Source organism: Bactrocera dorsalis, chromosome 3 (genome assembly GCF_023373825.1).
Source record: "Bactrocera dorsalis isolate Fly_Bdor chromosome 3, ASM2337382v1, whole genome shotgun sequence".
Lineage (NCBI taxonomy): Eukaryota > Metazoa > Arthropoda > Insecta > Diptera > Tephritidae > Bactrocera > Bactrocera dorsalis.
Genome location: NC_064305.1, coordinates 67749358 through 67759426, shown reverse-complemented (window position 1 = coordinate 67759426; position 10069 = coordinate 67749358). Strand labels below are relative to the sequence as shown.

The 10069-nt window shown below is 31.1% G+C and overlaps 1 protein-coding gene across 1 annotated transcript; it reads left to right on the top strand.

Annotated features, from left to right (window-relative positions):
* The first annotated feature begins 1238 nt into the window (after positions 1–1238).
* On the top strand, positions 1239–9281 carry LOC105228935 (polypeptide N-acetylgalactosaminyltransferase 1). The gene is made up of 4 exons (XM_049452015.1): positions 1239–3091; positions 4930–5329; positions 5559–5680; positions 7900–9281. Exons 1-4 carry the CDS (start codon positions 2379–2381, stop codon positions 8531–8533), a joined length of 1869 nt encoding a protein of 622 aa, XP_049307972.1. The 5' UTR covers positions 1239–2378; the 3' UTR covers positions 8534–9281.
* The last annotated feature ends 788 nt before the right edge of the window (positions 9282–10069 follow it).

Genomic DNA, 10069 nt, shown 5'->3' with positions numbered 1-10069 from the left:
ATTGTATGCACTGTTTTCTATAATTTTAAAGGAGTTTTGCAATAAATATATATTTTTGCATATATGTATGTATACAGTATAATATACAAAATATTCATGTTTGGAATCGTAATTTTTGTAATTAACAATTTAACATACATAGGCAGTAGACAGAAGAACATTAAAGTTTATTTCACTTACCCTTACCCATTAGTTCGCAAAGTTCGTGTATGAATGTACGTATGTATGTATGTGCATACATATACTTCTAAAACGCAGCATGCAGTAGTAGGCAAGTTTCAACCTTCTTTCATTATCCACTCGACGTTTTCTCTAACATTATGGTAAAACAGCTTTGACCCAAGGCACACACCTGATCAATGATATAATTTTCAAGTATAAAGCCAACTTTTAAGGACAGGGTTAGCTGCTAACCAACATTTAGTATGTCCTGCATTCTTTTCTAACTTTCCGCAGACAATTTGTCATCCCAGCGTATATCTCTTATGGTAATTCTCATAAAAGTCCGTAGAAGATCGGATACGTCTTAAATGCTTGGATCATATTAAGATGTATACCAGTAACAATGGTGCAAGCGTTGATCACTATTCACTTTAAAATAACTATTTCCGGATTGAGAACATTCAAAATAATTTTCACTTTATTTCCTTCCGTCGCATAAGTTTTAAGCTTTTAAAATTCAATTTTTGACATTTTATGTCAATTCACTTGTGTCATATAGCAGCTGAGAGTTATTGCGCAATAATACTGAACAATATATTTCCTTAAATTTGAGTTAAATTTAACGAAAATCTAATATTTTGTAGCCCACTATATAAAATAGATAGACTGTTGTTAAAACTATTCATTTTATTATTAAAAACTATAGTAATAACATTAAAATATAATTATTTTTTAAATTACATATTTGGTATCACTAAAAGTATGTATTTAACTTGGCAATACTGAAAACTTTAGAGAAAGAAGCAACATTGGAAAGGGCGCAAAAATATTGGAAACTGCGAACAAAACAAAATAACAAAACAAAACAAATTCTGAAGAGAGAGATTTCTTTCCTTCTTGACGCCGCATTCCGAATGGCAATAATTATTGCGAACTTTGTGTTAGTTTTATTGCCAGATAGAACTTAGTAGTTAGATATAAAAATAATTGAAAAGAAAAAGGGTTTAAGAATTGGCCGCGCACCTTTTGAAATACAATTTTTTGAAAATTTCTTCAAAATGTGCAATGGCAGTTAGGAGATTTTAATAAATTTGCAGAAATGCCAGTGATAACATATTTGAGAAATCTTTTATTGCCTATGCAGGCAGCAAGTTATAGAGTCCACTGAAGTGCAGAATTCTTCCTCTGAGGAAACGTCAAACAGCTGCACAAAGCAACAGGAAACAATAACAACACAAATAACAACACGTTCAACAATTGTGGGTGCAGCTGCGGTTTCGGCCATAATATATTTTATATACATCTTCTTACTAATTCTCGAAGAAACATATTTGTTTGCAATTTCTTACTAGTGTAAAAAGCCGAAAATCTGAATAAAATAATATAATTTAGTAACTAGTATTAAGAAAAAGTGCTTAAAGAAAAAACAAGTTTGTAACATATTGAGTGTCGGAAGAACCTATTGAGTACGTCGAGAATTATGGTATAAGAAACAAGAGCTTAAGAAAAAAAGAGTATTAACAACAAAATATGAATACCTAGAGCGAAAGCATCAAAAGCTAGCGACCAGCGAGGCAGTGCTAGTGATAGAAGCGTCTTCAACAGTGGGTTGGCAAAAAGACAAAAATAATACAAACCGTTAATGTTGTTGTGCTACGAATTGAGATGGTGACGGTGACGGTGAATCGTCAGCTAGAAGTCATAATCTGTGAGTCTCAAACACTTGCGTTAGTACGTTTTGGCCACATCACGCAGACGGTCGGTTAACGACGGTTCAGCACGATCAATGCAAATACGCTAGGTAGTAGCGGTAAAACTGGATTTGGATTTCTACAAAATTGTGCCATAGCGAAAGAAGTACAAACTAAACGACGATTAAGCGCACTAGCCAAAAAGCTAATGAATTAACATTAGCATAAAATTCCATTTTCGATTGGTGTAGAATCAAAGGCGAAAGTTGTAAGTTACGACTGGAATTGTTGCGCCGCAATATACTACATATAAGCAACATAAATGAGAGCAGTTTATTTACTATCGGATTAATTTGTGCCGTGGTTGTAGCCTACGGTAATGCGTATACCGTTGACTTCGTTCTTACATCCCTGTTCCTTTAAGTTTGAATACGGCAACAAAACAACACCCACTCACCGTCATTATTGCACACTCAACCTCCCATCTACTGCACCTAGCTAGCCCTTAGCACGACACGATTAAACATGTTGCGTTCCTTGCGTCCCCTACGTTCCTGTTACGGCAAAACTATAATTTTCGCATTGGTTACACTCTGCTTTATACTTTACATTAAAGTGCTTCAAGTAGAGGACACCATACGAGAAGCTCAAAGTCAAAATGCAAAACTAAAAAGCTTACAGGAGCAAAACGATGTACTACCTAAAGAAGAAACATACAAACACAGAGCGCGCATCAATCCACGACATCGTGCGCTGGAACGTCCGCAAAATGAATTGGAACCTTCAACAGAATCAATATATGAGCTAAGCATACGTATGGATTTGCATAAGCAAGATCCAGCACTAGGAGCACTTGGAACGTCTGCACATTTGAGTGGTGAAGCAGCACGCCGTGGCGAGGAAATTTACAAAAAGATTTCACTAAATCAAGAAATCAGCGAAAGATTATCTTATAATCGAACTTTAGTTGATTCGCGCCACCCAGCATGCTTGCGACAGACTTTTGATATAAAAACGCTGCCTAGCACTAGTGTCATCGTTATTTTCTACAATGAACCCTACTCAGTGCTGGTCCGTACCGTGCATAGTACTTTGAATACGTGCAATGAAAAAGTGTTGAAGGAGATCATTTTGGTCGATGATGGTAGCACAAATGATGAGTTGCACGGTAAATTGGATTACTATATCAGTACTAGAATACCGAATGGAAAGGTGAAAGTGTTGCGTCTTAAAAATCGGTAAGTTTAAGTGTTGTTGTTGCAAGCATTGTAGCTATACAGCCTAAATATTCTTGCTTATATACAAATGTTTTTCTGTGCTTAGTATATGTACAAGTGTGTGTGTACTTTTGTGTTTTAGCGCAAATGAATATTTGCCGAATACACAATTATATTTCATAAGACGCTAAATTGTTGCGAAGATGTTGTTGGTCTCAGCTAACGAAGCATGACCACAATCTGTTGACCGATTGGACTTAGCTTGCGCAGTCAATGACAAAAGCGAACCATGCCGCTTAGAATGCGCAGGTAACGACTAGCTTGCTTAGAGCTGAAGAGAAGCACAAATGATTACAAAATTGACTTACCACATAAAAAGATAATTAATTGTAATTGCAAACGGAAGTGATGCTGAAGAGATTTCTAAAATAAACTACAGATCACATAAAATTATGTGAAAGTCGTTAGTCTGCTGACATTCAAATGTTCCTTTAATATATATGCATGTACATATGTATGTACATATGTTTTAAGTAGTTTTTCAGAATATTTGTATAATTAGTGGAAACATGTGTAAGGGACATTTCTCAATGTCTGGTTAGCAGCTATCTGTCTTTTAAGTTACAAAAAAAAGAACTGTTCTTTATTGAAAAAAAGTCTTGGTTAAATGAATTATTAATTCATTAAATTTAAATGCAAGTGTAATTTATATGTTTGTTGGAGTGATTTAACTGGAAAATTTTTGGTGAGCTCATTAAGTCCACAATATTTATTTTAGTTTAGATTTGTAAAAATTATATAAAACACAGAACTAAACACATACCACATTTAACCATATTTCTCAGTTGATTTTAAACACACAACAGCGTCAAGAATTCATAAAAGCCGTTACGCTACGTTACGTTAACAATCATATGGCAAGTCGCTTGTACAACATCTCGTTGCATCTTCCAAAGACTTCATGCCACATACATTTTTTTGTTAACTATAAAATAACGAAAAGTCATCTTGTTAAAGGTCAAAAAGCTGTTACCAGTCGTTTGGCCTAAATGCCACTTGTCAACATTTGTGGTGTTAAAAATGTGCCCATACAAAGTTGAACACTTTATGACCGAAACTGTCTCTGCTCGTAAACATACATTTTTATAGAGATTTTAGTTGTGTCTTCAGCCGAACTTAACCACTCATGATATAGTAAACATTTTCACAATTCAAACTTCAATTAAGGTGCGAGGCGTTCGTCTATACCAAGTTCGATAACACCAAAAGTCAAGCTTACAAGTTTTCTAAGCTGCTTTTCTATTAGCATCAACATAACTACTTGCATATCTATATACAATATTTTTGTAACTTAGCATGGTTTCGTGGCTAACTTGTTGCTGAGGTGTTTTGCTTAAAACTTTTCTTTTATTTTATTTTGTTTGTGTGGCTGCTTTTAATTTGAATACTTGATGCTGCGGAGGCTGAAACAGAGTTGATGTTGTATCATTTGTTTTGCTTTCTAAACGTCAGTGCACGCAACAGTGACCGCTTTACGCACACACACACTCATACACACAAGCATATCGCGTACAAGAACAGGAGATGTTATTGGCACAGCTGTTTGTTTTATTTTTAATTTTTCTATAAGTATCATATTCCAGTATTGTGTGTATTTTCGCTAATGCTGTTAGGTTTAATAATGAAATATAAGCCTTATAATATAATAAAGTCAAACATGATACATTGGCTGGTAATAGTTGTAGCCTGCAAGCTGCCCACTATCCACTGCTCTTTTGCGTAGATTTTGTTATCTGATATGCCATTTATTATAACTAAAAATAGCGCTCTTAACTATTTTTCTCCCATCCTCTTTCTAGTCTCGGTTTGATACGAGCGCGCTTGGCCGGCGCCCGCATAGCCACCGGAGACGTGCTCATCTTTTTGGACGCACATTGTGAAGCGAATATTGGCTGGTGTGAGCCACTGTTGCAGCGCATCAAGGAGTCGCGTACCAGCGTGTTGGTGCCGATAATCGATGTGATCGATTCGAAAGATTTTCAATACAGCACAAATGGCTATAAGTCGTTCCAGGTTGGTGGTTTCGAGTGGTCGGGCCATTTCGATTGGATTGAGGTGTCGGACCGTGAGAAGAAACGTCAATTACGTGAATGCGATCAACCGCGTGAAATATGCCCAGCCTATAGTCCGACAATGGCGGGTGGTTTGTTTGCAATCGATCGACGCTACTTCTGGGATAGTGGCAGTTATGATGAGCAGGTAAGTGGGGCTACACGAAAAATTTGTTTGGATTTATTAGACACAAAAACATATGTTTTATATAATAATTGGCAGTTTTTTTATTTGTAAACTTTTGGAATTACTAATGTATTTTTTTCGAGTCCAAAAATCTGTAATTTTTAAGTGTATTCATTATGTGATATAATAGCTAATGTAAACAATAATGTTATGATAATTTTATTATATGATTAATATTATTTTATTTCAGATGGATGGCTGGGGTGGTGAAAATCTTGAAATGTCCTTCAGAATTTGGCAATGCGGTGGCACAATTGAAACGATACCATGTTCGCGTGTGGGGCACGTTTTTCGCGATTTTCATCCATACGAGTAAGTAAAAAAAAAACACATTTGAACCGAAAGTATGCAAATTTATACGTAAATACATATGAAGATATATATGTCTATATTTTAATGCCTTTGAAACCGTTTATAGTTATTTAGGGTTAGTATAGCTTAACACTTGTTAAAACAGTGACTTCAAATGTTTACTCGTCTCAAAAATTAGGCCGACTTATATAACATCGTTTTTATTGTCAAGTGTGGCATCTAGTTTTGAGTCCAAATACGCAGTATAAAAAATATAACACATATGTAGCTCGAGAAATATTTTAAAACATTTTCGCCGATGTCACATACACTCATCCATAGACCTATTAATTGTGCATATTTCCGTGTATTTGATATAGTCGACCGTTCTGCTCATTATCGCCTGCTAAAAAGCTCACGTAGACTCTTTCTATAGACTTTTTGTTTTTTTTTTTTGAGTGGGAAAGGTTTTAAGGTTAAAAACACAGTAGCTATTATCAACTGTATAAAGAAAATATTGATTTGCAGTTACTTTTAACATATTTATTGTTTCTTTATTTATTTTCATAGCTGTATTTGGTTGAAGAAATTGTAAATATTTATACAATTGTTCTTTAGTTTTGTATGATGGGGGCTGTTAATTATTTATTATTGCCTAAAGCAAATACAATAACTTGACAATACACAGAAAATTTATATCTTTTAATAAAACATAAAAAAAACATTTTTCATAAGGCAATAAAGATAACGGAATGTTTGTCCAGCGGTTATATTACATATAGCGTTAATAATAATTGGATTTTTTTGCAATCCTAAATCATTTTAAAATTTTTAATCCCAAATATCGGATTAAAAAATGAAAAGTAAATTTTTAATTCGAAAAATCGGATTAAAAATTTAATTTTTAATCTTAAATACCGGAATAAAAGAATGTTAATAATTGTTTATAGCATTTTAAAATTAAAGAAATATTACACTCCAATTTGGGAATTAAAATTAAAATTTTCTTTACCCAATATTGAGAATTGATTTTTTTCTCAAATTTGAAATTAAAAATTGAAAATTGAAATTTCTTTTCTCAAAACTGGAATTAAAAATTTAAAATAAAATTCTTCTTCCAAAATATATCAACTAAAAAATTTCAACGCTGACAACTAGATAGTTTTTTATGAATTGTATTTAATTTTTGAATTTTTTTCTTACTTTTTTCTTTTTTTCAATCATTTTTTTTAGTTAACATTTATTTAATTAAAACTTTTCCATAAACATTAGTAATTACTCAGAACTCCATATACAGCTAATCATAATGAATTTCAAAATGTTTTATTTAATTTTCTTATTAAAAATTTTTTAATTATCATTTTTTTTAATTATTATTTAATTTTTTTTATTATTATTTAATTTTTTTTAATTATTTAATCTAAAATAAAATTGTTCTTAATTTGTTTTCATTTATTTATTATTTTTTTTAGTTTTTTTTTTACTTTTGTTAATCAATTTATTCTAATTAAATGTTCTCAATAAAAACTAGACAATAACCCGATTACTCACAACTGCGTCTGTAATTAAAAAAAGTAAATGATTTTTTACATTTATTTTCGTTTAAATGTTTTAAAATAAATTTTTTATAATTCCGTATTTTCGTAAGAAAAATAAATTTTAAAGTCTTAAAACTTTATTTTTTTTTGTTAAAATTTTTTTCATTTTTTTTCTGTTATTTAATTATTTAATTTTTTTGGTCTTATTTAAATATTTAATTTATTTTTTATATATGCATTTTTTAAAATATATTTTAAGTTTTTCAATTTCATTTAATTCATTTCAGAATATAGGAAACAAAACACAATTTTTAATTAAAATAAATGTGAAAACATTAAATATCTCTTTTATTTATTAAACATTAAATAATTGTGTACATTTATTTTCATTTAAATTTAAATTTTAAATTTAAGAACTAATTTTGAAGTCTTAACATTTTTTATATTAAATTTTTAAAACTATTTTTTTGTAATTTTTTTAAACATATTTTGTTTTTGCTATTTTTTTATATTCTGCTTTTGTTTTTGTTTTAATTTTTTTATATTTTGTTTTTTTTATTTTATTTATTTTTTAATAATTTTTTTCTTGTTATTATAATTTTTTTTATTTTTTATTTTTGTTTTTTTATTTATTTTAAGTTTTTTTATTATTATCAGAATAAAGCAAAAAAACACATTTTCACCCCCTATCCTCTCTTCCAGATTCCCCAACGATCGCGATACGCATGGCATCAACACCGCCCGCATGGCACTCGTCTGGATGGACAACTATGTAAATATCTTCTTCCTCCATCGTCCCGACCTGAAAAACCATCCGGACATCGGCGATTTGACACACCGCAAGCTGTTGCGTAAGAAATTGCGTTGCAAGAGTTTCAATTGGTATTTGGAGAATATCTATCCGGAAAAATTCGTACCGACCAAGAACGCGTTGGCCTACGGACAAATACGTGCGCTCAGTAAAGAGCTATGCGCCGACGATCTGTCGCAAAACAATGAGAAACCCTACAATTTGGGTATATTTTGGTGTGCCAAAAAACTAACGAAATCACAATTCTTCACGCTGACCGACACGCAAGTGCTGCGCAATGAGCTCAGCTGCGCCACTGTGCCACACGGGCGCGGCGATGGGCGCGTCGTCAAGATGGTGTCCTGCATGGACAACGACGACTACAACGAGCAGTGGAGTTACGAGAACGAACATCTGATACATCTGAATACGGGTCTGTGTTTGGATCATATGGGATTGCGCAGTTCCGATGAGTTACAAGTGACGCGCTGTGATAATGACAGTGAGACGCAACGTTGGACCATACAGCACGAAAAGTTGCTGTGAGGGCGTGTGGCGGCTGGGTAGCGGCAACAGGCCAACTAGTTAGTTCTAAGTCGAAAGTCAAAGCCATTGTGTAAATATTGAGTATAGCTTATATACATATTTATGTATACACATGTATGTATAGTGTGCACAAGTATACATATGTCTGTATGTCTGTTTAGCGCACATTTTTTTTTTATATTTTTTGATATTTATTTTTGACAACTTGACACTTTGTAAAGCAGTTAATGTTAGCTAATAATTTTGTGGCACTTAAGTTTTTTCACCTACACCGTTAGTTGCTGCTGAGGAAGCAGTTCTTGGTGTCGTGAAAATCTGTAATTATGTAAAAATAGCATTCCTAGCGGCACCGCTGATGTTGCAGCTTATCTAGCGGTGCTTATTCTGCATACACACACGAATGTATGTCTATCTCAGCGCATTGTAGTTAGCAAAAATATATTTTTATGTAATTTAAAGTAGTTAAAAATACCATAAAAATCACAAAAACTACAAAAACAATATTTCTTTGTTTCGAAAACTCAAAAACTACGCGAATTTTATAGTTACTATAACTCGATTTACTACATGACAATAAAACACTAATTTTTATGTACTATTATTGTTAATACAATATGTCGAAAAATATTTTTTTGTTTAATTTTTCATTTACCGCTATCTTTACCTACTAAGTAGAATGTTTATAAATATTTAGTTTTAATTATACAAAACTATAGCATAGAGTGTTTACTGTAAATTTAGCTATATATACACTGTAAGTATGTATAGTGCGCTGTGCCCGTCCTCGTATATATTTTAGACCTTCTCTTCATAATTTCAAAGCAAAGAATATATTATTGTTTAATAATTAGTTTATATAGAATTTTTTTGATGTTTAATAAAAGAAAAATTAAATGTGAACTTCTAAAGAATATTTTATGGTGTTAAATTTTTTTTTTCAACTTATATAACAAAAAACTTGAATGTAAAGTATGAAAAGTTCTATTTTTTATTATATTTTCGGAAGTTTAAAAAAGTTATTTGATTAATTTATAAAAAAAAAAAATTAATTGAAAGTATAAAAAATTGTTTTCGTGCATTAAAATTTTTTTTTATTATTAATTTATAACAAAATAATTGAATGTAAAGTATAAACAATATTTTCGGAAGTGTAAAAAATTCAGTTTTGAATTTATATAAAAGAAAAATTGTATGTAAAATATAAAAAAATATTTTCGTGCTTCAAAATGTTTTTTTTTATGAATTTATACAACAAAAAACTTGAACGTAAAGTATAAAAAAATAGTTTCGGGAACGTGAACTATAAATAATAATGTTTAAATTTTCATGCAACACATAATTTAATATAATTTTTTTTTAGCAATCATTATTATTATTTTTTTTTAATATATTTTTTTATATTTTTATAAAAATGTTAAAAAATAATTTTTGAATATATAAAAAAAAATTAAATGTGAACTATGAAAACTTATTTTCGAAAGTGTTAAATTTTGATTAAACAATTTACATGTGTATATAACAGAAATTCATGAAAAC